This window comes from Lynx rufus, unplaced genomic scaffold, assembly GCF_022079265.1.
Source record: "Lynx rufus isolate CCGP_SWC_20201006 ecotype Redwood Valley unplaced genomic scaffold, mLynRuf1.p SCAF_3, whole genome shotgun sequence".
Lineage (NCBI taxonomy): Eukaryota > Metazoa > Chordata > Mammalia > Carnivora > Felidae > Lynx > Lynx rufus.
Window position 1 is genome coordinate 40,834,569 of NW_025814845.1, and position 27,273 is coordinate 40,861,841.

General features: G+C 43.0%; 1 protein-coding gene across 1 annotated transcript in view; it reads left to right on the forward strand.

Annotated features, from left to right (window-relative positions):
• KIT (KIT proto-oncogene, receptor tyrosine kinase) overlaps positions 1-20,050 on the forward strand; it is an 85,420-nt gene extending 65,370 nt beyond the window's left edge. Inside the window, exons 8-21 of the mRNA XM_047092147.1 lie at positions 3,892-4,006; positions 5,544-5,725; positions 6,965-7,071; positions 7,169-7,295; positions 7,578-7,682; positions 7,772-7,882; positions 9,301-9,451; positions 11,291-11,382; positions 11,873-12,000; positions 13,062-13,184; positions 17,170-17,281; positions 17,393-17,492; positions 17,856-17,961; positions 19,069-20,050. Of these exons, the coding sequence (XP_046948103.1) occupies positions 3,892-4,006; positions 5,544-5,725; positions 6,965-7,071; positions 7,169-7,295; positions 7,578-7,682; positions 7,772-7,882; positions 9,301-9,451; positions 11,291-11,382; positions 11,873-12,000; positions 13,062-13,184; positions 17,170-17,281; positions 17,393-17,492; positions 17,856-17,961; positions 19,069-19,200 (1,691 nt within the window). The 3' untranslated portion in view covers positions 19,201-20,050. The remainder of the gene's footprint in view (positions 1-3,891; positions 4,007-5,543; positions 5,726-6,964; positions 7,072-7,168; positions 7,296-7,577; positions 7,683-7,771; positions 7,883-9,300; positions 9,452-11,290; positions 11,383-11,872; positions 12,001-13,061; positions 13,185-17,169; positions 17,282-17,392; positions 17,493-17,855; positions 17,962-19,068) is intronic.
• Positions 20,051-27,273: the final 7,223 nt, after the last annotated feature.

The following is a 27,273-nucleotide window of genomic DNA, read 5'->3' on the forward strand; positions in this document are numbered from 1 at the left end:
ACCCCCACCCCAGCTCCTATTATCTGTGCTGTGTTCTTAAAAATTTGTTTTGTTCTTGCTTTCCGTATGGGCCTGATGGTGGTAACAAGGAATATTTTTCAAGATCACATATTTCTGGGGTAAATCAGCAAATGGTTAGGATTTTTAATTGCATGAGCCATAAATTCTCAGTAGAGTCATTAAGCACTCTGAAATCAGCCTACAAGCTGATCAGTGTTGTTGGAGACACTGGAATGACTCAGGTCCATGAAGCTTTGAAAGGAGAAAAGGCTATTTTCTTAATCTCCGCAGGAAATACATAACTCATACACCTCTTAGGCTTATCTAAACTTCCAACTTGGGAGGAATTAGGGAATGTGTCATTTGGTATACTGCTGATTGCCGAATATCTCAGAAACCACAGCTCAGATTTAACCTGGAGAATTGCAGAGTTATGTATCTTTAAAAGCAAAATGCATATTTAATGCCTTACACAGTGCATCGAGGCACTTACAAAATGCAGATGAGCCCAGATTTTCATTTTTAGGAATCAGATTTATACCTAGCTCATTCTTTATGCATTAAACATTTTCATAGTGCAACTTGCCATGTAGAGCTGAAACTGTACTCATGTAATTTAGCCTTTTCAAAATGAGGTCTGTCATCACCAATGTTAGGACAGGGCTGGGATTAGGGTGAGGCGCCTTGGGTGCAAAATTTAAGGAGGTGCTCGCTGACTGTGCCAGCCCTATATTTACAAACCTTGAGGAGGGTGAGTGCCTTCTTAAAATCCACACCCTATGTGTTTTTCTGGCCTCACCCTAGTCCCGGCCCTGATCAGGGTCTTTTGTAGGTACTTTAAGAAGGCACATTGCTGGGTCAGATCCTCAACTTACTGAATCTCTGGGATTGGGTTGGGGGGTGGGGGTGGGGGCAGGAATCTACATTTAACTTCTTAGTGCTTCAAACGCACATTGAAGTTTGGAGGCCTTCTGAGCTTGGTTGGCCAGGCTAAGGACCAGCTGGATAAAAGCTCCCTGTTAGCCTTAGGTTACAACTGGCCTGAGACAGTAACTTAGAAATCTGCCCAATTAACCAGCACACAAGAACAAGTAGGCCAGCCGGACCGCGCCACTTGCCAGGCCTGGCCGTTGTGTAACTGCTACCAGGTGTCACGCTGGAAGGCTTGGATCTTGATTGTAGCCAGAGCTAAATGTAACTGATTATGTAATTTTGAGCTGTTCCAATTTTTTTAATTAAAAAATGGTTTATTGGTTCATTATTATCTCCATGTTCATTGTAAAAAAAAAAAAAATGAGAAGGTAAGTCAAAAGAATGAAATTGAAACTCTCCGTAACCCAGGGATAACCATTGTTAACATCTGAAGTATCCTTTCAGGGTTTTTTTTCCCCCTCTACTGGATTTATATTTAATTCTACTGAAAGAATCAATCGTGTGGCATTCGGAAGGATGGGTGACAAAAAGAATGTTGGTATAAGGGCATCTGTCTTAGAATCTTGATTCCCGTCTAAGTCCTATCCAGTTATCTTTCCCATCTCTGTGTAGACCCTCCCCCCCTCACCTTGAATCTCTGCGCTAAACAAAAATTCACATGAACAGGTAGATGTGTGGCTATCTTACGGCCCGCTATTGCAAAATAGTGGAAATGGTGCCCCCCACACAGGGAAGTCACCATTAGTCTCTTCTTCTAGGTCCCTTCTTGTGATTCTAATCGAATTCCTTTGACTCTGGGGACCTTGTTCTTTTGGAGGGGAATTAATTGTCCACGCAGCTCTGTCCCTGCTCCACATCCGAGGTACAGTCAGTAAGACATGGTTCTGCCCTTGAGTACGTAGAGTCTGATGGAAGAGGCAGACCAGGATGTCGTATAAGAGTGTCAGGTACCCTAACGTGCTGCAGGAACAGGGAGGAGAGACCAACCAACTTGGCTTTGGAGAGTTGAGCATGGCTTGAAAAAGGAGATGACACTTGAATGGAGTCCAGAGAGACCTGCCGTATGGCGCCTCCCGTCTCCAGCAAATAGCATTCTCCTAAAGTTCCACTGTTTTTTTGTGTTCTGTCCTACTTTTCAGCCCAATCACACAGTTGCCCATGATAATTAAATGAGACTTGCCAGATGGATGCCTTTGCAAGACGATGGCTCGTCTTCTTGCTCTATTTGTGAAAGCTGGCATTGGATCCAAACTCTCAAGGAGGCCCCTACCTTGAGATCGCTTTGGAGTGCCGCTCTTTCGTGCATATTAGCCAAATGGCCTGCCCATCCGCGGGGCCAGGCTGAGTGGCAGGTGGGTGTGCCGTGCGTGCGGACACTCTGATCCCTGCCAAGCTGTTTTGCCTGCAGGGAGGTGAGGTGCTGAGAGGTGGTTCTATAACATTCCCTTCCTTTGAGGGAGTTAGCTCCTAAGCTTCCAATCTGTCCGTCTTAACCTTCTTACCACGTGCATTTTCCCAGTCAGTTGCAACATACTCGCTGTCAGATTCCCAGTGCGTTGAGTTACAACACATACACGTTATCACGTTATCTCAAGCGATTTGTACGTCACTGAAGAGAGTATTTAGAGTGGCAAATACAGTTAAATTAGGCGGTGGCAAACTTGATTCACCAAGGAGGGTAGGTGCTCTGAATCGAAAACGATAACTGAATCATTAACAAACTAATAACAAATAAATCTATTTCATTTCTGTGCATATCATTCTTCCTTCTTGGTGTGCTCTATCTCATTTAATTGTCATAGCATCGCTGTGAAATGGGTACGGTCATTATTCCCACATTACGCACCAGGAGGCCTGATGGGGGGCGGGTTCCTGGTAAGTGTGGGCGCCCTTCTGCAGGCCCGGCCGCCACGTGTGCAGCCTCCCATAGTTCTGTGCCTGATGCTGTGCTAAGGATTCAGGGTGAGCATCCCCTCGTCCCTGCTGTCGGATGCTCACAGTCTGGCCTGCTCGTTCTCAAAGGGTTAGCAGTCTTCCAATGTATCTCCAGGAGAACAACTGAACGTAATAAATTCATTTTCCTTTCACTTTAGAAATAATCTCAAGAATTTGCAGTGCTTTAGGGCACTCTTGATTGAATACCAGTTGATTATTGTAGTTACCCAGAAATGTCAAATTAGAGCATGCCTGCTGATACAATTTACTTTTTCAGTGATTGTACACAGGTTTAGGTGTATGTATGAATAAAACTCTCGGGCTGGCTTCCTGTCACAATTTTCTGTGCATATTTTGCATTTGAAATAAAACTTCGGAGTTCAAAGCCCGTATTGTATTCTACTCTTCTGTTTGGGTTTCTCTGTAGATAGTATGATTCCGTTCTTTCATTCGCACCCATTCCCTTCTGTCCCAACCCCCCCCTCCCTCACCCCCAAAAGAGGACCTTCCTGAGATGGGCAGAGGGGACTTCTTTTCCTGGGACTCCTGTTAATTTCATCCATTCCAGTCCATGCCATAACTGGAAATTCCTATGGCAGGTTCAGTGATGTGAAATTCTGGTGGCAGGAATCTTAAATGCGATTTCCACCTTCCCAACAGTCTGGCATCCTAAAGTTCGGATTAGAAGCCGTCTTTCCGATTGCCCCTCACAGGAAACAGAAACCCTGCCAGGTGGTCCTGCAAACCCCACTTCAGTCATCCCCGAACGGGGAGCTCTCGGGGACCCCCACGTCCGCAGTGTGGACAGTCCACGCTGGGGCTGGGCAGCTCTTTGTAAGCCCCTCCTGGTCTGATCCTCACTTCTGCCTCTCTCCCTGCTTCAGATTCTCCCCTTTGAATGTGTTCCCTCCGGGTCCTCTTCAAACCTCAAGAAAGTTCTAAGGACTTGAAAGCAAGGGAGGGAGGAAGCCTTGGTGAGGTTTTCCAGCAGTCTGACGTATGACCGTCTCTCTTTTCCTGCAGCAAAACCAGAAATCCTGACTCATGAAAGTCTCGTGAGTGGCATACTACAGTGTTTGGTAGCTGGATTCCCGGAGCCCACAGTAGATTGGTATTTTTGTCCAGGAACTGAGCAGAGGTGAGGTGATGATTTTGGGTACCGCTTGACATGCGTAAGGGAAGGACTGTAATTTAGTTGAATTTCAGATATGTTTTCAGATTTTTTTTTTTTTTGGAAGCTTTGTTTATTTTGTTCTCTCCACGTGGCTTTGTAGGGGGCACAATTGCTATATTTTTCGTGGGAGACATTAATTTTGTTTGCTGAAAAATGATTACTGAGCGACTTCTCTATTTTGGTGGTTATCTTTTGGATTTATCACGCAATTTCTAGCCTGCAGGTAGATAAAGCAATTTTCCAGGACAGAGTAATTAGATTTCCATTCTCTACACAGGAGGTAATGTGTGTGGGAAACGTGGCTGCAGTTACCATGAAAAAAATTACCTCAGAAGTTAATTGCCAAGTTACCAAAAAGTAATGATCGTGCAGTTACAACATACATATGGCATTTGTAAGCTGCGTGTTTTTAAAAGGTTTTCTCCTTGATTAGGTGCCCAGCCCCTGAGCAGAGCACATCTGGCATTGTGTTTTCCTCTCCCTCGCAATCTGCACTTAAGCCTTAAATTGTCCTTTCACATTACCTGAAGATGAAAATGGGGTCAACGTTGCTGTTTTTATCCATCAAACGCTATTTTGTGCTCAGGCTTTAAAAGCCCAGTGTAACATCACCATTGAATAGTCAGGATAATAATAGGAATTTTATTTTTCACAGAATAGACCTCTTTATCATGACGAGTTGGAAGAGGTTACGTAGGATTGTTGTTTTCAGTGGAGTTTTAGTGGAATGTTTTCTTTGGGGAACAATAAGGAGGGCTCGAAACCCCTGGAAATGCCCCGGCAGTGGCAGTAACCCCAGCAGTTACTGTGATGTGTGCAGCAAATGTTTCTGGAGGGCAGCTGTATGCTAGATGCCGGTCTGGTGAGCAAAACACACCTGAGTCCCAGCTTTGTGAGTTTATGTCTAATGGGTAGAGGTCCGCGAAAGATGAAATGAACAGCTACCGTAATCGGGTGTTAAGTGCTAAGGGGAAAAATAAAAAGGGGTGAGGGAATAGAAAGGTATTGGGCGTATGGAGGACATAATTTAAAATAGGGTCGTCTGGGTCTAGCCCCTGATGGGCTTTGCTGCCTGGAGTACGAGCTGATGGTACAGCTTCTGTCTCCCTACCTGAAACCTGGAGCTGCAGGGTCTCAGCCACTGGGGATTTGGGGGCCGCCCTGTCTTCATCCTTGTAGACTTTAACTCTTTCCTCCTCTAGGCTCTTCTTTTTCAACGCTCATGTGCCGTTGAAACCGGTCATGAAACCGCTCAACGGAATAGGTGTTTGAATCGGGATTCGAACTCCTGTCTCACTCCCTGGATCTTCTTGTCCACCATGCTGTTCTTTCTCACTGTGCCAGGGAACCTAGTGCCCATCTGTCCTCCCGCTGTTGGTTGTAAAAGGAAATTCCTGATTATGACCTGCTAACTTAGTTTGAAAAGTATGCCAAACCCATTGTATTTCATGATGGTTGATCTTTCTGGAGTAAATCAGGTTGTTATTTTTCTTCCCTCTAGATGTCCTGTTCCTGTTGGGCCACTGGATGTGCAGATGCAAAACTCATCTGTATCGCCGTCTGGAAAACTAGTGGTTCAAAGTTCCATCGATTACAGTGCTTTCAAACACAATGGCACAGTCGAGTGTAGGGCTTCCAACAATGTGGGCAAGACTTCTGCCTTTTTTAACTTTGCATTTAAAGGTAACAGCAAAGGTATATTTCTTTTTAATCCAATTTAAGGGGATGTTTAGGCTCTGCCTGCCATATCAATCATGATTTTCAGTCCATTCCACCAATGGCCATGTCATTTCTGGTAATTTCTACATTGTACCATGCCGTCATCAAACTCACTAAGTTTCATTCTACACTGTTTGTTAATAACACGTATGTAGTGATTTTAACTGCACACTTTATATTTACATGTGTCTGTGCACATATGTATGCATGCATGCACACGTGTGTGTGTGTGTGTGTGTGTGTGTGTGTGTGTGTATAAAATGAATCGCATATTTCCAATCATTTCCATTTAAAGGGGGTAGAGAAAAAAATAGGGGAGTATATTTACCGTATAGCCAAACATAACCAGAATTAGGGCAATTTAGAAATTTAAATTTAATTTAAAATTTTAGTTATTTAAAATCCAATTTTAATACATCGCCAGGCACTGTATCAGAAAGCTAACACTGCCTTTTATGAAGTCACGTCAGTGAACTATTTCTTTAATGTCTGCAAAATTTGAATCATGAGTGACTGACTACCTCTGCTAACATAAGTTAAATGATCCTTGTGGACAAATTGATGAATTGGTATGAAGTTAGAAGACAAAGAAACCGGGCGCCTACATTCTTAGGGCTTAGTTTTTGTTTTCTTGAGTTGGCAAAGATGTGTGCCAAAAAGTCGTGTGTTTTCAGTTTTGAGTAATGAAGGAAGAATCTTCCATTGTTCTTCATCATAGATTTTTTTTTTTTTTTTTTTACTCAGGCAATGAAAGAACATTTTAAAAATGTTTTCTTACAATGTTTTCTTGGTTGTAAAAGATATTCTTGCTCAATGTAGAAAATTTGGAAAATGCAGGGAAGCATAAAGAAGAAAGTTTAGACCCTCCAGAAAGGAAACTTCTTAAAGCTGTCCAAAGCAGGAATTTGGTTGAAGTACAAAACTCATTCGTATGTTGTTTTTTGTTGACAAGCGGCATAAAATTATTCTTGTGCTACAGAAATCTCAACCTCCACAGGAGCCTGGTTTAAGTTGTTATTTGAAAAGATTCCTTTGAATAACAAGAGTAAGATAATAAGCGAGGCAAGGAGTGGGGAATGCCCATGGCTTTGAACCCTGCCATGGGCTGTAAAATGGGAGATGCGCGAGTTTGGGGTCAGGTGGTTGTGGTAAAGATCCGTCCCTGCTAATAGATGGTGATTCCACATTCCCCTTTCATTTTAGAACAAATGCATCCTCACACCCTGTTCACACCTTTGCTGATTGGTTTTGTGATCGCAGCTGGTATGATGTGTATTATCGTGATGATACTTACCTACAAATATTTACAGGTAATCCTTCCTTTGCTCTCTCCCCTAATAAGCGCTGTAATGATTGAAATGTTCATCATTAAAAGACGATATACCTTTCCCTTTCTCCCCCGACCAGAAACCCATGTATGAAGTGCAGTGGAAGGTTGTCGAGGAGATAAATGGAAACAATTATGTTTACATAGACCCAACACAGCTTCCTTACGATCACAAATGGGAGTTTCCCAGAAACAGGCTGAGTTTTGGTCAGTATGAAGCCGGGGCTTTCCGTGTAACCTCTTTGGGTGCGCATAACAAAGACTTTAGGGAACCCCGGTAACTTCCTTTGTTCTGTTGCACCTGAAACCGCGTTTTCTGTGAAATGTCACCACCTTTGATAGAGTTGGCCTACTGCACATTATAGGGAGATGTCATGGACAGATTTGTCCTTACTTCCGTAACAGTTCCTTAATTGTTGAGTTTGAGATTACGCAGGTGGTCCGTTGGTCCCAACACCACCACGTGCTCTCTTCTCTTCCTTTCTGCAGGGAAAACCTTGGGTGCCGGTGCCTTCGGGAAGGTGGTTGAGGCCACTGCATATGGCCTGATTAAGTCGGATGCGGCCATGACCGTTGCTGTTAAGATGCTCAAACGTAAGCTTTTCTCCTGTAGGCTGCTGCATGCCCTCAACATTGGCTTGCCAGATGTACTTTTTGCTAAAATGAGATCTCTCTAATTTTAGCAAGTGCCCATTTAACCGAACGAGAAGCCCTCATGTCCGAGCTCAAAGTCTTGAGTTACCTCGGCAATCACATGAATATTGTGAATCTTCTCGGAGCATGCACCGTTGGAGGTAAAGCCATGACCAAATTACCTTTTATTATCTTTCAAATGATCAAAAAAGGGGAAATTTTAATACAATTTCGACAATGCTCGATTACAAGCTTCTTGCAAGATTTTTGCCCAGGTTGTTACCTCTTGCTCGATTTCACGCCTCTGCTCCCAAAAGTGTTGTTCTTCAGAGTGTGTATTTGAGTTTTATCGTCATGGGTGGGACAGCCCAGGACATACCCTAGTTACTGTCACATATGTTGCCTCGACATTGACCTCCTGAGTATCTTTTTTTTAAAATTTTTTTTTTTCTTTTTCAACGTTTTTATTTATTTTTGGGACAGAGAGAGACAGAGCATGAGCGGGGGAGGGGCAGAGAGAGAGGGAGACACAGAATCGGAAACAGGCTCCAGGCTCTGAGCCGTCAGCCCAGAGCCCGACGCGGGGCTCGAACTCACGGACCGCGAGATCGTGACCTGGCTGAAGTCGGACGCTTAACCGACTGCGCCACCCAGGCGCCCCTGACCTCCTGAGTATCTTGAGAATGTCTCCTCTCATCCAGCACGTCTCCTGATCTTTCAGGCTTTATACTTTGCTGGATCATTTGTAGTCACTAAAGGGTTAACATTCATTTGCACGTCATAATTAAAGATAGACTTCGAAGCCTGCCAGTTCTCAAATAATGCACCAAATGAGGCAGGCACTTCACTTCTGCAAGAAAATAAATTTCCAGTCTGAAGCAGTTCTGACGTAGAGCCTTCCATCAAGGATTTCTGTGATGTTTCCAGAAAACATGTTGGTCCAAAGGACCAGATGAGCCATCTCCCTCAAGATGTACAGAGATTCACTGTCAAGTTGACGGCCTCCATAATTTCTTAAAACAGCCCCCGTGAAGGTGGCATCCACATCATGCATGGTTCGCCAACATGCCTGCCCAAGTGAATTAGTTGCCTGTTAATAACTTCAGGGCTGCAGTTGTAGGCACGGTCACATATCAGCTGGCTGTTCCGTTGTGGTTGCTTTTTCTTATTATGCAGTTTGTTCTCTGCGTCATTTCCACAATAACGGTGGGAGAGGGTGTGGAGCCCCTGCAAACAGAAGTGAATCAAAGGATTCATGGAGGAAATTTGATAGTCGTACAACATTGAAAGCGGTAACTCTTTGTAAAGCCAGCAGTCATGCCTGGCTCCAAGCACTGACATGCTGACATCACTTAGAAAGTCCAGTAAAGGGGGCTTGCTTGTTCAGTTTGACCCCACAGAATGCTATTTTTTGCCAGCGGTGTCAATAGGTAGGATTGTATTGGTACTAAGTGGGCTTATCAAACGAACCTGAATGTTAATGGTTATGATCACTCCTGAGTGTAATTATGGGGGGGGGGGGCAGCATTGTCTATATATCTCATCTCTCTTTATTTAACCTTCTCTTATATGCCTGTAGGGCCCACCCTGGTCATTACTGAGTATTGTTGCTATGGTGATCTTTTGAATTTTTTGAGAAGAAAACGTGATTCATTTATTTGCTCAAAGCAGGAAGATCATGCAGAAGTGGCACTTTATAAGAACCTTCTGCAGTCAAAGGAGTCTTCCTGGTAAGGCTGATTTACATAAATAGCCTGTTGACAGGCAGTTCGAGGGGTCATAAGGGTTTGCAATCAAGGCCGATTGTTAAAAAAAAAAAAACTGAACAGAGATACTTCGAGGCACAAAATCAGAATTATTAAATCATTTAGATGTCACCAGCAATTTAGAAAGTTCGAATGGTGTTTGTAAAGATTTGAATAGTGTTAAACTTAGATTTCCGTTGAGTTTTTAAAATGCATCTTTAGTTTGCTTCAAGGCATTGGTTCCGTTCAGTTGAATGAACTCTGTACCTGTTTCTCTTACGACTCTGTTCTTGTGTGCCATTTCATTCACCCTGTCGGGCTTGCTACTGTATTGTTGAGTTGGCTCAGTAAACTTCTTGAAAACCTTTAACAGAGTGGCAGAGAGTTTTGAACGTATCTCTGCATGTAGGTTTCTCACCATCTACCTCTGAATTATTTCTGTATACCTTGCCCTTTTTGAAAAAACTCATCATGCTATAAAAAGGCACAAAGACTAGCACATTTTTAAAAGTTCTATACCTTATTTTCATCTGTTTTATACTTAATATAGTTCTGAATTTGAATGATGTGTAAGGAGCTTCAAATTCCTTTAAGGAGGATGAATGTGGCTTACCAACCAGAATAGGATTCTTCTCTGCCATACCTTGCCCGTTCTTTCCAAAGGTTGAGATCCACTATTTATGAAGGTTTCCTAGATTCACCCAGAGGCCAGCAGAAATCATACTTCTCCCTTATGCTTTATATTTCTGAAATTGTGTATTGGATTTCTCCTCTGCCTTTTATTCACTCTGTCCCCCTGCATTTTGAGATGGCAAGACGTTGTCTTTTGAACTTGACTCCAGGCCCTCAAGAAGACCTCAGCAAATATTATTGGTGGACGGTTACCTCTTAAAGCCCTTTTCTGTACCTGCCCTGGCTAAAGTTTTAAACCCCAGGCGAAGGCTTTTTGTTTTATTTTTTTTTTAGCCCAGTAAATTTGGGTAGTGTCAGGTGGTAGTAAAATACAGTACAAACCACCTTTGGTTAGTTTCTCCAGAACATATGCTCTTTGTATAAATAAATGAGCCACTTTGCCTTATTTCTAAAAACCTTGGCCCCGTAGATATTTTTCAACTTTCTGAAATAATGGCCTAAATTGTTCAATCCGACGTGGTGTTCTTTGTGCACTGGGATCCCATATGGGACTGGAACCACCAGCATAATCTGAAGGAGATTGTTGTCACAGTGTTTCTATGCTAATCAGAAGCAGGAAGTACTAGAAATCTTGAAGACTTTCCAGCCAAATGTTGCAGATTCAAGAGGTCCAGATGGTTCAGAAAATCATCCAAATTATTGGTGTTTATCTGAACTAAACTTGGTTTTTTTAAAACCTTCTTCCATCAGTCGCTATATGTTAACGATCCCTGCCTTCCCCCCATAACACATCTCAGAAGTTCTTGCCCTTTGTGTCTTGTCTCTTTCATCTTGTCTCTTGGGGCTAATTTAGAGAGTTTAAGGGGATGGGGGTTAATTTTTTTTACTCTCTGTTTCCCCATTAAATCCCTGGTGTCAAGAGATGGGGAATTTCTAATCCAAATCCCATCTACGATTGAACACAAAACATGCCGTCTCATTCCTGGGGTTTGGACCCTAATGTTGACTATTAAAATCTCCTATCTTATGGACAAGATTTTCTTCACTCAGACTTGGCAGTACTTTCTTTGAACAAAATCAGCCTGTTCTGTAAAGAAGGGAATGGGGGGATAGAGCCTGCCCCGTGGGTACTCCCCTTTTTCCCATTTTGTCCAGTCATGATTTGATGGATGGGTATTTCCTCTCTCCCAGCAACGATAGTACGAATGAATACATGGACATGAAACCCGGAGTTTCTTATGTTGTGCCAACCAAGGCAGACAAAAGGAGATCTGCCAGAATAGGTGGGTACCTTTTTCATTTCGAGAGGATTTCTCATACTGCTATGAAATATAATACCATGCCCCATGGCGGCTGGTTCCCCGTTACAGTAGCCCCCAGTAACAGTGCCAATGTTGAATGGCAGTTAAGGGTTCCAAGTGGGTATTGGGGTCAGAGCATTTGTTACTGTGTATGCGCATCTTACTGCATGTATGAAAATATATGTGTATCAAATATGTACTTTGCATGTCAAAATGTATCAGATACATGTTTTACATATCAAAAACAGGAGATTTTTGTATTAATTCACGGTCCTGCTCCCCTGAGGCCCCAGGTGATGCATATTAACTTTGTGCTTGAGCACTTCCCTTTCCTCAGCACCGGGGAGATGACCTGCCTGCACGTTCACATCAGTCCCTTCGTTACCAGCCCTTTGGTATCCCTGTTGTCACCATCTTCTGTTTTCCTTGCTTTGAGGTTTAATTGCTAACAAAGTCCTTCTCCTCCTAACAGGCTCATACATAGAAAGAGATGTGACTCCCGCCATCATGGAGGACGATGAGTTGGCTCTAGACCTGGAGGACTTGCTGAGCTTCTCGTACCAGGTGGCCAAGGGCATGGCATTCCTCGCCTCGAAGAATGTGAGTGGGCGTGGTTCCCGGGAAAGCACTCCCACACCAACCCCCCCCCCCCCAACCCCAAGCCCCACTTTGGAGCCATAGTTCGAATGCACAGTGTCATTTTAAAGTGCAGTAACCAAAAACAGAGGAGATTTCGTTTCTTCATATTCCAACTGCTGTCTTTTTGGAATTCCTGGTCTCATTTATAAGCTTTAAAGTGCAAGCCTGTCTAAATGAGCTTTCTATGAATATTTTTTTTTATGCATTGAATTCATTTAAAAACTTTGGCTTTTAGGATACGGGAGCTGCTCTTAGAAAATAGAGAGAATGATTTCATCAGCAAAAGGAAGGGGTACCTCATGCAGTTGCAATGCTTGGTGAAGCACATACTTGGGCTTTATTGAAGTTGGACCTCAAATATTGTATGGTTTATGAAGTATGGGGGAATAAAGGAGTCAGAATGATAAGCATTTGGGGAAAAGATGGGGATGGGAAGAGAATGATAGGATCAAAACAAGGAACAGAGTCTCTGGAAGGGTGAGGGGGTGCCCTAGCAAATGGGACTGCAGACTAGGAGGAGGTAACAGATCCTCCCCGTAAGTGTCACTGGTGACATTTCCAAACAATTACCAAACTAAAAGAGGATGTAGGATGGCTGAAATAAAGAGCCTCTTCCCTGTGTCCTTGGGAGACATCAAATTGAAGTTGCAAACACATTTCAGAAACTCTATAAAAGGACATTCAAAAAGAAGCATGCAAAATGAGTTTTCAGTTTAAAAAGTATGATGTGACTATTTATAATGTATTTTCCTGTGAATGAAAGCAGTCCTAAGAGGAAGAAAATGTATTCCAGTTGGTTTTGAAAGCGATTGTAGTAATTAAGGTCCTAACGATGCGAAACACACATCATTCAGAGCGTAATTTAGATGTTTATTTTTGGTGCACCGAATAGTTTCAGTGCGAAGCCAAGTTACTGGACCTGTGTGACAGAAGCAGCATCCTAACGTGGCACGTAGTTTTCATTCTTGAGGAGTTTAAAATAAATGTAAATGGTTTTCTTTTCTCTCCCACTCTCCTAATAGTGTATTCACAGAGACTTGGCTGCTAGAAATATCCTCCTTACTCATGGTCGAATCACAAAGATTTGTGATTTTGGTCTAGCCAGAGACATCAAGAATGATTCTAATTATGTGGTCAAAGGAAACGTAAGTACCCGCTCTCTGCTTGACAGTCCAATGAAGGATGTTAGTCTCAAGTTTTTCTAAGAATTGCTTTTTATGAGTTTCGTAATGCAAATCCTACCTTTGAGATAGCATGCATTTTAGCAGTCAAATTAAGTGTCCTTCAGCAAAATTTGCATGGTATGCTGAACATTACTACAACTAACATTCCGATAATAGAATTCCTAATTCTAATTGTGTAATTATGGGGCATGTGAAGGAAACAGAAATAGCCTTAATTTTCATTATAGCCTGAGAATAGCAATGAACTCTGTTTTGTTCAAGTGAAACAAATGTGGGCCTGAAGGTCACAGCGGGGGAATTTTATCTGGAGATTGACATGCTATGTGAAAAAGATTAAAATCTAAGGTTATGTTCAGAATTAGGTATGTAGAATGTTGGATCTTATAACCAATAGAGAGCATATTAAATAGTTTCGTAAGTAATCATGGGCTTATAGAACATAGTGATTTTACTTCAGAGTGCTTTATTTCGTTGCCAATTTTCATTGTATCCTGAGAACAACCCCTGGGTGTTAGAATGCAATGTCTTCACTCTTTCAGAGTTGGAGAAACTAAAGCTCAGTATGTTTTATATGTTTTAGTAATAAGCATCACTGATTCTGAGATGACACAGGTCGGTTAAAGGCTGAATCCAGAGCCCATGATCTACAAAGCAGCATCCCGTTAGTGTGGGAAGCCATATAGTCCCGTGTATATATTCTTCTGCATCTCTTTCCTAGGCCTGTTTCCCCAGTCCAGATTTATTCCTGATGGTAGCTGTGTGTGTGCCTTAGGATAATGAAATATTTTGTCCTGTGTTACTGTGGCCATCTCTATGGGTAGGCTGTACTTGGCTTGGTTTTACAGAAGTGTTTCTGGCTTTCCTTCCTGATCAAGGCATGTATTTCTAATAAATCTCTTCTGACGCTGCACTTCATTATTACGAGGGTTAATGAAACCAAGTTCTCTCCATCCCAGTGCATGCACTACTGGAAGAAAGAATGAGAGGTAGTCCCCGATCCAGGCCTTGGAATATTGACAGAAGGGCAAGAGGAGGAAGACGGCAGTTTCTGGACTGCCGTTGCCGAGCTCGAATCTGGTTCCATCATTTAATGGCTCTGTGATGTTTGGCAAGAATTACCCGGGGCCTCTCAACCTTGCTTCTTTTTCTCTTCTTGGGAAATGATACTGTCACCTGACTCATCAAGTTGTTAGGAGGGTTAAATGAGTGAATCTAGGTGAAGTGCTTAGAACTTTACAGAATTCAGGTGCATTGCAGCCAATATGCACGTGGCGCTCGTTCTTCTGTCTGTTCTTTATAGATGTCTTATGTGGGATATAAAAAATCATGACAGTGGTTATGCTGCAGCTTCTTAATAGCTTGTGATTGGTTCGTGACCTGTAATGAACAAGGATGGGTTAGGTCCCACCAGGCTTCTAGATTGTGGGCTCCAGCTCAAGTCTGTTGCACGAACCAATTACAGATCTCTCTTCACCAGGCTCCTGGGCAAGGAGGATTTATGGGACAAGTTAAAAGCAGGGAAACTCCCACAACATGTTACTGCCTCAGATTTGCTACATCATAGTCATGTGACATCTCCCCGTGTCAGCTTCTCAGCAAGTTCTTCCATTCCTCGTAGGTTCTTCGTCATATTTCTGCGGGTGAAGCCAGCAGATACCTTGTCAGAACATTGTCTTAAATGCATAAAATAAAACCTATAGGATTACCAAGAAAAGCAGTTAAATTGGAATATAGTTATCAAAGTATTAAAAAAGGATATTTTTTGACATCAGTACGCGTGTTTCTTTGTTACACAGAATAACCTGTTCTAGCCGTGGGTCTAAAAACTGATTTCAAAGTGGTGATGAATGTAAACACTAATCATGATGGAGGTGTCTGCAGTGACTGTTGGTGATGGAATCACAGGACCTGCTGACATTACTGGGCTTTATTGCTTTCATTCAGAACTTAAGGAAATGCTAAACTTCATTTAGAAGTTAGTGAAAATAAGAATGTGTGGCATTTTTTTTCCCCTTCCAAGTCCACAGGCCCCTGAGTTCAGGATACCTTCAATCTCAGGTTAAAGCTCCCTGTAGGAACTTAGGTATAAAATCTGGGAGGGGATACTGGAAGGTGTCCTTCCATCCTTCCTTCCCTTTCTTTCTTTTTCTCTGTCTCTTTTTCTCTCTGTCTCTTTTTTCTCTCTTTTTCTTTTTCTCTCTTCCTTTCTTCCTCTTCTTTCCTTCTTCCTTCCCTTCCTTTTTCTTTCTTTTCTTTCTCTTTCTTCCTTCCTTCTTTTTTCTCTTTTCTTTTCTTTTCTCTTCTCTTTTTTCTTCTCTTCTCTTCTCTTCTCTTCTCTTCTCTTTTCCTTTCCTTTCCTTTCCTTTCCTTTCCTTTCCTTTCCTTTCCTTTCCTTTCCTTTCCTTCTTCCTTTCTTCTTCCTTAATTTCTTTTTCTTTTCTTTTCTTTTCTTTTCTTTTCTTTTCTTTTCTTTTCTTTTCTTTTCTTTTCTTTTCTTTTCTCATTCCTGCTGGCTAAAAATAACTTTAACACTAGAAAAACAAAATTGTCTTCCCAGTTTCAATCCTGAATGGATTAAGAGAAGGACTGAGTTAGCTTTTTGTGGTAGATTAAGATCCAGGAATCCAGAATGTCTGTAAGAGCAATAGTCCCAGCAAGTCTGACTCGATTTTAGCAGAGAGAGTTCAGGATGTGAAGTTCAGCTGTTGAATGTAAAGACCAATCTGCCTCTTGCCACCTTGGAATAGTCCTAGTCACCATGAGCCACCCCTATTTATTGTGTGCTCGCTTGTGCAAGGCAATCGTTTAGAGATTGGTCTGTCGGCAGTACTGTGGGAAGCACTTTTGCCTACGTGATCTCATTTAACCCACCAAACACCTCGTGAAATATGAAGTATTATTTTTGCTTTCTAGCAGACTATATTGAGATTGTCTTTTTAAATTTTTTTTTTTAACGTTTATTTATTTTTGAGATAGAGAGAGACAGAGCATGAACAGGGGAGGGGCAGAGAGAGAGGGAGACACAGAATCTGAAATGGGCTCCAGGCTCTGAGCTGTCAGCACAGAGCCCGACGTGGGGCTCAAACTCATGGACCGCGAGATCATGACCTGAGCCAAAGTTGGACGCCTGACCGACTGAGCCACCCAGGCGCCCCGAGATTGTCTTCTAATTACAGATACTTGTGACCTTCCCAGTGTATTCATGAAGGATGGTTTGGGTTTCATAGGACAGAAAACCCAAAAGAAAAGTAAAAGAAGTGTAGTAGCAGCAGGCCACGGCTGGTGTAGAGGTTCTGTGAAGCACTCAGGACCAAATCCTTTTACCCTTCCATTTTCTTACATCTCTGGTGTAGCCCTCCTGTTCTTGGCCCAAGGTGGCCACTGGATAGCCAGCCACCACAGTCGGAAGGCAGGGTGGAGGAGGGATGAGAAGGGAAAGAGCAAAGGGCACATGCCAGCCATCTTTTAAGAAGGTCTTCCTATAGTTGCCGTATCATACCTACAACCTGGTGTCCAAACTTGAGTCGCATGGCTACACCAAGCTGCAAAGGAGCTGGGAAATGTCGTTTCTATTGTGGGAGGCCATGTTTCTCTTATCGGGGAAAAGGGAAAACACATTCAGTGGTAACTCACAGACCTCTGTTACTCAAGGCCAGTGGCGGAGCCAGGATTTGAACCCATGTGTCTGCCTCTGACGGCTGTGCTCTTAACCACCATGCTGTATTGACTCAATGTCCCGCTTTTGAAAATGGGGATAGGATCGTGTGAGCCCCCAGTTTCAGAGGTAGTAGGAGTCATCTGAGGTCCTAGGGGAAAAGGCTTTTGTGAGATGGCCGGCAGTCAACTTCTCACCCTCACCCCCTCAGCAGGAGCAATGTCTACAGGAATTTTTTTTTTTTTTAGCTTCTTAATTAACCTGGCCGAATCTGTTGTGCTTCCATTACAGGCTCGGCTACCTGTGAAGTGGATGGCACCTGAAAGCATTTTCAACTGTGTGTACACATTTGAAAGTGATGTCTGGTCCTATGGGATTTTTCTGTGGGAGCTGTTCTCTTTAGGTAAAATGCCTTGCCAAAGGCACCTTGGTTAGACTCAGCATCTTCTTTAAGGTTTGTCAGTGTCCTGCTTGCTTATTAGTAACACTGATTTGCAAACCGTTTGTGCCTCAGGAAGCAGCCCCTACCCTGGAATGCCAGTCGACTCTAAGTTCTACAAGATGATCAAGGAAGGGTTCCGAATGCTCAGCCCTGAGCACGCACCTGCTGAAATGTAAGGGCCGACACGTTTTCCTTCAGATAGTGCTTCCCCTTTTATTTTCCTTTACGAAGATAGAAACCCAGATGTTAAGGGTTTTCACTGGTACGGTTTGAAATGTCAATGTCACCTGGTTCCCTTTTATGACATCTTGATCAAATGTCATTTTTGCAGCTTATTTTCATAATCTCTTGTCACCAAATATGCGGAAAGTTTCAGCCACCTTTCCAATATACGGTGTTTTATTTCATCACGCATGTGCCATTCAGTATGTCCGTTTGCACGGCCCTGGAATTTGAGATTATTACATGGCATACGCCGTGAGAAGCCAGGTTAACGGCATTGGGGGGTGATAGAAAATGGCTTTCTGCTTTGCAGGTATGACATAATGAAGACTTGCTGGGATGCTGATCCCCTCAAAAGGCCAACATTCAAGCAGATCGTGCAGCTAATCGAGAAGCAGATTTCAGATAGCACCAATCATGTGAGTTCCCTCTGGCCAGGCATAGAACCTCCTTCCTTTCTCTTGGTTCCAGATGCACCCTTCTGAGGCTCTGGGGGTGAAGACCTTTATTCATCCCTTCTCTCCTTGGCTTAGGTGGCAAACTGGGCTTTGGGCAGCCACGTAAAGCAATGGAAACAGTTCTTTCTGCCCGGCTCCCCTTTCTGAGCCTAAACACATGAGATGAGAAGGAAAAAGAGTGGAGGGCTTTGCATGCAGAAATGTGAAAGCGGAACGTTCCATAAGGATGCGCCGTGTTTCCTCCCCCACCCCCAGTGCCGGTCATGGGGTCGGCGTGTTCTCTGTGTCACGTGTCATGGCCCTTCAGCCTTTGGACAGTGGGGGTAATGTGAACTAGAATGAAGGCATAGAAAAGACAGCTTGTTACTGCAGTGAAATAGACCTTCTGCTCAAACAAGCATAGTCAGAAAATGGTAGCTAGCTGTCATGCCCACAAGCCATATAGAATGAAGAGCTGTTTGAAGTTGGGAGATCCCTCCCAGTGATTTGGGGAGGGGGGGGGCATTCAAAACTCAAATCCATTATTTCTTCTCCTGCTCTTAAGGAAGAATTCGTGATCCTTACTATAACTCGGATTTATTTAAGCTGCTTTTTTTTTAATGGATCGTGGCTCGGAGCTACCTTTTCTAAGAGCACACCACTGATATTTTTGGGTTAAAGCTTGCTTTTCCGGGTGTCCGAGCAGATTTCAAATACAACAGCATTTCCCACCCCTGGAAGGGCCACCGATTTCCCAGCAAATGACATCAGCCATTGGGTTCATCATTGGCCGCAGAGGTTTATAAAGCTTTTTAATAGGTTAGATGATACTTGTTCCCAGATGCGTCCCAGCACATTTTTTTGCCATCACTTTTTATGTATCAGACCTGGGGGGAAATGAGGGCTAAAACAAAGCTTGTGTTTCCTTTTGTCAATAGGATTGGGGTTTTGGCTGTGAAAGTCTTGTAAGTCTCCTCCCTTTAAAAGGCCTTGTAAGTTATTTGCGATCCCGAAGCCCAAATGGGCCCCTTTGTCGTTGTGTTCGTGGTGTAGGGACTGGCATGTTAACTGTGGGCTTGTTTTCCTCAGATTTATTCCAACTTAGCAAACTGCAGCCCGAACCGGGAGCGCCCCACAGCGGTGGACCATTGTGTGCGGATCAATTCTGTGGGCAGCAGCACATCTTCTACCCAACCTCTGCTGGTCCACGAGGATGCCTGAAGCAGGAGGAGCGCCGGGGTCTCCCCAGCGAGAACGATCCCTCTTCTTTTGGTTCCTATCCTGGTTATTTCGTTCCCCTTCAACTCGCATCCTGTTCCAGGGTAGAGGACACCCCGCTGTAATCCCGTCTTTACAAGCACACTTTAGTGGCCAATGATTTTTGTCATCAGCCACCACGCTATTGTAAGGGTTCGAACTGCACATATCCCCGATAACGAGGCAGCCCCCATTAACGAAAACAAAACAAAACAAAAACAAAATGCAGACTTGGAGCCAGGGAGGGTGGGATGGGCCACACACCCTGGGGCTTTCCAAGGCTTCTCCACTTTCTGTTTGAAGAGCAGAGTTGATAGTTTATTTGAATAAATGGCAGTAGTCGCCTTTGGGCCTCATAACCATCCATAATGATACGATGACGCAGCAAGATTAGAAGCTGAAACCTGATCTCTTGATGTGGGAAATGGAATGTTATTAGAACAAAGGGCAGAAGTCTATGAATATCTGGGCTTAAGAAATCTAGGATTTCGTGCTGAGGAATGAGACATAGGCCATGGAAAAATGCTCCCCGAGCAGGAACATAAGACTCGCTGCTGGGCATGAGCCTTTGTACTACTGACCTGGTCTGTAAATAGAGTTCGCTATTAGGGCGCTGAATCAGAGAGAAGGCCTCCCCAGCCAGCATTTGTATATACTCATCTATAAATTGTACATGTTCATATATTGAGGAGAGAAAACCCACAAGATGTAGTTTCTGGATATGACCCTGGCTCAAGTCTGCTGTGTGTAGAAATAGATTAAGGGCCAGACAAATTTGAAGGAAACAGTGCTTTTTTTTTTTTTTTTTTTTTTTTTTTTAAGAAAAAAAAAAAAACCCATAATTGCCAAGCACAATCTTAACAAAGATCTCCTTTTGTAGCCTATGAACTTGCTCTGCAGATGCACCAGAACAAGCCTACCAGCTTCAGAATGGCATTGTGCTCAATGGATTGGATGCCATTTGAGAAAGTGACTGACTGACTGCATGACTCCCTCGGGAGTGACAAAACAGTGCTGTTTTAGTTTGGATCCTTCTGTAGCCAGACATGAAGTTTAGATTCAGCCTCCTCTGCAGGCATATCCTGGACGCCGGGCCAGTACCTATATGAGTGTGTGTGTGTGTGTGTGTGCGTGTGTGTATGCTTGTAGACAAATATTTTGGGGGGTATTCTTGCCTTGAGCCCAAGAGGGTCCTTCAACACTCAAGAAGCAGCTTGGCCTTCATCATCAGTACTGCTCTTGCTTCTCTTCACCCAGCTGTTCAGAGGAGCTTCCCGAAAGCTTACATAGCAGCCATGTAGGAAGCAGAGTGCTTGAGTACTTATTTATTTGCAATCCACCAACACTTAAAGCACTCTGATGTTTATATACTCAACATACTGTATCTGTTCCTTAGACGTAAGGCTACTCTCCCGCTGAAACATGTTTAAATTGTACCCTTTGGGCTGTACCCTGGATATTATTCTTAGAGTTGACTTTTTTTTTTTTTAATAACTCCGCTGCCCAACCGTCAGAGGTCCCTGTGTATGCGGCCATGTTTGTTTGTTGTCTCGCGAGATTCAGGTATGCCGCCTTCACGGTTCCCCCTCCTGGGTCCCTTAGACTACATTTAGAGAACTGTGGTCGTTTAGCTGGAAGTAACCATTTGCACTGGAGTTCTATACTCTCGCACCTTTCCAAAGGTAACAGGTTTTGGGGTTTTGTTATCACGTAAGAGATTGTCGCTATTTGCCATACTTTGTCAGAGAATTTCCTTTGTGTTTCTATTGACTTTGATCATAGTAAGATAAGTGGCTGTTGATTGTGGGTGTCTAGGTACTTCAGGGGCACTTCACTGAGAGTTTTGTCTTGGATATTCTTGAAAGTTTATATTTTTATAGTTGTTTTGTTTTTTTTTTTATTTCCCACATTGGATGTTTCTTTGCAGTGGCTTAATGTTTGAAATTATTTTATGGCTTTTTTTTTGTAAATATTGAAATGTAGCAATAATGTCTTTTGAATAATTCCCCAGCCCATGAGTCCTTGAAAATATTTTTTATATATACAGTAACTTTATGTGTAAATATGTGCGCGGTGCAAGTTTAAAGGATGTTGATGTTACATGTGTTTTTTTCCTGGTGTATTGTCCAACTATTGACAGTTCTGAAGAATTCTAATAAAAATGTACATATATAAATCAAGTGGAACTTTTTTTTATTATTTTTTCAAGCTTAGTGAAACTCAGCTTCAAAGTGTTAGAGGGCATTCAGCCTGACGTTAGAAAATTTGTACCTAGGGGTGCCTGGGTGGCCCGGTCGGTTAAGCATCTGACTCTTGATTTTGGTTCAGGTCACAATCTCACGGTTCATGGGATCAAGCTCTGTGTTGGGTTCTGTGATTCTCTCTCTCTCCCTCTCTCTCTCTGCCCCTCTCTCATGCTTGATCTCTCTCTCAAAATAAACATTAAAAAAAAGTTTATACCTAGTGTGTGTAAGATACAACCAAGACCATCAGATCACTGGGGTTTATATACTTGAGGATTCCACAAACACTTATTAAGAATTTAGTATGTGCTATATTTTCTCATTTTATTTTTACAACCCAAGGTCCCCATTTATTTTATTTTATTTTATTTTATTTTATTTTATTTTATTTTATCTTATTTTATTTTATTTTATCTTATTTTTATTTTATTTATATTTTAATTTACATCCAAGTTAGCATATAGTGCAATCATGATTTCAGGAGTAGATTCCAGTGATTCATCCCCTATGTATACCACCCAGTGCTCCTCTCAACAAGTGTCTCCCTTAATGCCCCTTACCCATTTAGCCCATTCCCCCCACCCATAACCCCTCCAGCAACCCTCAGTGTGTTCTCTGTATTTAAGAGTCTCTTATGTTTTGTCCCCCTACTTGTTTTTATATTATTTTTGCTTCCCTTCCCTTATGTTCATCTGTTTTGTATCTTAAGTGAAGTCCTATGATATTTGTCTTTCTCTGACTAATTCTGCTTAGCATTATGCCCTCCAGTTCCATCCACGTAGTTGCAAATGGCAAGATTTCCTTCTTTTTGATTGCTGAGTAGTACTCCATTGTCTATATATACCACATCTTCTTTATCCATTCATCTGCCGATGGACATTTGGGCTCTTTCCATATTTTGGTTGTTGTCAGCACTGCTACCTGCATTTGCACTACTAGGTATATATCCAAGGGATACAGGTGTGCTGTTTCAAAGGGGCACATACACCCCACGGTCTCCATTTAAATTGAAAAATACGTATATGAAACATTTTGAGAATACTACACATTGCTACAATTATTACTAGGTTGCCTTGTGTGAAATGACCAATTTTGTAGGCAAAATGATGGTGAAACAGCGACAGTGTTGTGTGGTCCAGTCTAATATAACTGGCCTGTTTCCTCCTAAAAGAGATTGTCGAAAAATTAACGTGAACTGTAAAGTAATTCACAGGGCTGACATGAGGCATCCCAAGAAAGTGGTTTGTGTTCTTGTTGGCTTGGATTTTGAAGAGAGGTTATTCCGTTGTGAGATGTTCATGCTCCTCCCTTCGACCTTATTCTCACTTGCTTCTGGAACATTAAGTTCTGTCACTTGCTTGGAGGAAGCTGATTTGTGCCAGGTGGTTGGGTACTGTCTTGTGGCCAGAACATCCTTTGTGATCAGGAAGTTCCATCCAGAACCTCCACAGGGCCCGAGAGTCCTCCCAGCCTGAAACAAAGAACAACCACTAACCACGCGATCTTACTAAAAATGGGTTAGGCACATAAAAGATCATCAGTTTTGATTTTCTTTATTGACACGGCATCTATACCTATAGTAGAACCTCCAGAAAGGAAAGGGGAGAGGGCTGAAAGGTGACTGTAAAGAAGAGGAATCCTCTTAAAATCAGGGGGGAATTGTGTGGCTAGGACACATCAATAGTCTGAAATATAGACCCACATTTCTGTCCAGCATTTTCCACTATTACAGGAATGAAAGCTGGTTGACCACACAACAAAGGAGTCCTTTCTTTCTGAATGTTTTCAGTGTCACTTAGACTTTTTCATGTGTGTGAAATCTTGAGTTAAAAGCAGTCAGTGGCAAGGGAACCTAGATGGCTCAGTCGGTTAAGCATCCGACTTGGTTTTGGCTCAGGTCATGACCTCACAGTTTCATGAGTTCGAGCCCCACGACATGCTCTGCGTTGACAGCATGGAGCCTGCTTGGGATTCTTTCCCTCTCTCTCTCTCTTTCTCTCTGCCCCTCCCCGGCTCACGCTGTCTCTGTCTCTCTCAAAGTAAATAAGTAAACTTTTAAAAAAAGAAAAAAAAAAGCTGTCAAAGGCTCCTGTATTACTAGCCTCTAGTTATTCCCTCACTGGCCCAGCTTTTAGTCACAAAGTATCAGGTGTTTGTCCTGGCCCAAACTACGTTCAAATCCTGGTTCCAGCCTTGTCTCAACTACTTACTGATGTGTGATATCGGGCAGATTGGCTCTGGAAATCTGTTTCCATAATAGTGGGATCTGTCTCAATATACTAATATGAAGCTATCAAGACCACATTCATATGCCTAATACATAAATGGTCCTCACAAATGGTAACATTTGTCATGGCTAGTTTGACTCACTAGGAATGAAGAAGATGCCCCTGTAACCAGCATAACCCAGCTGGTGTCCCATGTAGATTTTTGCCAGGAATGCAGGTTCCCTGATCAAGCCTTCCTTCCCAGCTTCTCTCATATTACCACAGACCCATGAACACACCCCATTCTTTCTGCCTTCACCCATTCAGACTTCATATGGTCTCTTCCCTTCCAATCAGCTCCCACCTTTCAAGACCAAGGAAACGATCTTAATTTTCTTTTTTTTTTTAACGTTTATTTATTTTTGGGACAGAGAGAGACAGAGCATGAACGGGGGAGGGGCAGAGAGAAAGGGAGACACAGAATCGGAAACAGGCTCCAGGCTCTGAGCCATCAGCCCAGAGCCCGACGCGGGGCTCGAACTCCCGGACCGCGAGATCGTGACCTGGCTGAAGTCGGACGCTTAACCGACTGCACCACCCAGGCGCCCCAAGGAAACGATCTTAATTGGAAGTTGCCTCTCAATTCCCATGGCAATCTGTACCTGTACTTCTTACTGCTCTTAAAATCTATTCTGCTTTATGCTGTAATTATTTTGGTTCTTACGTCTGCTCCCCACACCCCCTTTCTCCTGTCTTAAAATCGATTAGCATAAAATACCTGTATGTGCTAGGATCGCTAGTTTTATTGGTTATCATCTACTTGTCAAAATATTTACCCAAACATTCAGGGGTTAAATTGCTCAGAAGGTCGTGAGAGGTTGAGACTTGCCTAAGTTCACTTAGTACAACATGGAGCCAGAATTTGAATCCACATCGGAGTCTCTGTACTTCCGTGGTGGCAAATATCATGGGTCATCCCATGCTGGCGTCCCCCATTCCATGTCCACATGGACATCACTCATCTATCTATCATTCCTTCTCACAGAGCCACAATGCCTTAGAAGTCCCGATCTTCTCCAGGAAGCCCATACAAATCCACTGGAGTTAGCCTCAGGCGAGACTTACCCATCACCCTTAGATGATTACCACGGTTCATATTAACACACAAGTGGTCTCTGTCTCACATACTCCTGAAGCTTCTAGCACAGTGCCCATGAGTGATTAATTAATATCTTTTAATGAATACTTAAACATTCCATCAGCATGGACCAAGAAAGAGTCATCTGGGAAGAAATGGGTCCAGGAAAGACAGGAAATATAAGACAACACAACTTTTACCCAGAGTGGGGCCTGGGTAGGCAGCTTCATTTTACACTCACTGGGGGTGAGGCTTGGGGGAGAAGGGGAAAGGGGAACCAGGAAAGTTCTTTTGGGCAGCCTTGTTGAGGCATGCACACCTGCTTTGTGGGAAGGAGGATACGAGAAGTAGACAAAAGGGGTGAATCGGAAGGGTAGGGAGGAAGGGAAAGTGACAGAACTTCTCTTCCTTAGTCGGAGTGGGGAGAGACACTAAAGTTGCCAGTAGGTCCCTGGGCTGGAAGTATAGAAATTGCAGACAGGAGACCTCTCCCAGTCAAGGCTTGATCTTGGGAGCAGGTTGTTGGGGGCAGCATCTGCATGGAGAGTCACCCCCCCTCCCAGGAGGGGACCTGGGGCTACCTGGGCTGTATCTGGAAGTACCAGCTGGTCAGCCTTCTAGGGAAGTTTTGTGAAGCAAAGTACTAGTCCACCGGGGCTGTTGGAACAAAGCACTGAGCACTGGGAGCAGGGATGGGCGTAAACAACAGAGATGCGTTGTCTCACTGTTCTGGAGGTCAGCTGTCTGAGAACAACTGTGTTGGTAGGGTTGGTTCCTTCCGAGGGCTGCCGAGAGAATTTGTTTCATGCCTCTCTCCCAGCTTTGGGTGGTTTGCTGGCAGTCTTTGGCATTCGTTGGCTTGTAGATCTCTGCCTTCTTCACATGGTGTTCTCCTGTGTGTATGTCTGTGTCCAAATCCCCTCTTTTTATAAGGATACCGGTCATGTCAGATTAAGGGTCTACCCTACTCCAGTATGACCTCACCTTAACTGATTGCATCTACAATGACTTTATTTCCAAATAAGGTCACTTTCTGAGGTAGTGAGAGTTGGTTACCATTATGACTTCCATATGAATTTGGTGAGATGTAATTCAATCCATAACAGAAGGGATTGTATTGTAGCAGGTGGCCTGGTCGTCACTAGAGTAGGAAAAATGGCTCTCTAAAAGCTTTAAGAATGTGATCGCCAAAGTAAAAATTTCAAAGCATCCTTTTCCATTTTTCTATTGCTTATAACAGTGTCTAGAACAGTACCTGGTCTGTAGCAGACACTCAATACTCGTGGAATGAATGCAGCTTCATGCAATGGGAAACCTCCTCGTTGCAACTTGCCTTCTGGCCTGCCCTCCCTGGTCCACCTGTTTTCCTTCATCACCCTTTAAAGTCTGGAATGCTGGGTCTGGTCCTTATTTGTCTGTTTTCATTTGACATGCTCTCCCCAAGCTCTGGTCTATCTCATCCAGTCCCTGGGATGTGGATGTCACCTACCAGCTGACAATTTCCAACAATATCTCTGACATCTCTCCCCTCAGATAGACTGTGGTGGCCAGGTAAAACAGATGACACCCAGTTACATGTTCTGTGTGCCATTTGGGACTCACAGATACTAAATATTATTTACCTTAAATGCAAATTAAATTGGGTATCCTGTATTCTGTTTGCTAAATCTAATCACCCTGGTCTAGATTTGGGGCATCTTGAAGTTAGGGACTGCACCTAATTAATTGTTGACTATTCAAGGCCCAACCCATGGAAGAAATGTAGAATTTCAGTGATCTCTCTCTCTCTCTCTCTCTCACACACACACACACACACACACACACACCAACAACCCAAAAACCAAAAGCCAAAAAAAAACCCAAAAACCAGGAAGAATTTGATTTTCAGGAATGTCTGCAGGTGGCAAGCCTTAAGGGGATTATTTCACCTTTATTCTTGAACAGTGTTTTCACTGGAAATAAAATTCAAGGACAGCAATTCTATTTGGTTCATTCATTTCAGCACATTTATTTCCACTCTTTTCTGATTTCCATCATTGACGTTGAGAAGTCAGATCAGTCTGTTCTTTTGAAGATAGTTATTTGTCTTTCTTTGTTGATTCTAACATTGTCTCTTTGTCTTTGGTCTTTGTAGTTTCACTATGATATGTCTAAGCTCAAATTATTTTTATTTATCTTATTAGGGATTCTTTGACTTCTAGAATCTGTGGATTTGTGTCTTTCATCAATATTGGAACATTCTTAGCCCTTTTTAAATTGCCTCTGTCCATTGTGTTTCTCTTCTCCTTCTAGGATTCCGATTCAGTGCACCATAGAGACTCTCACTCTGCCCTTGTGTCTTTTAATCCAGCTTTCATATTTTCATCTTTTTGTCTTTCCATGCTACATGCAAGGTAGTTTCTGTTCTTCCTGTTTTCTGAATTCCCCTTCAGCTCCTGTCCATGGAGAA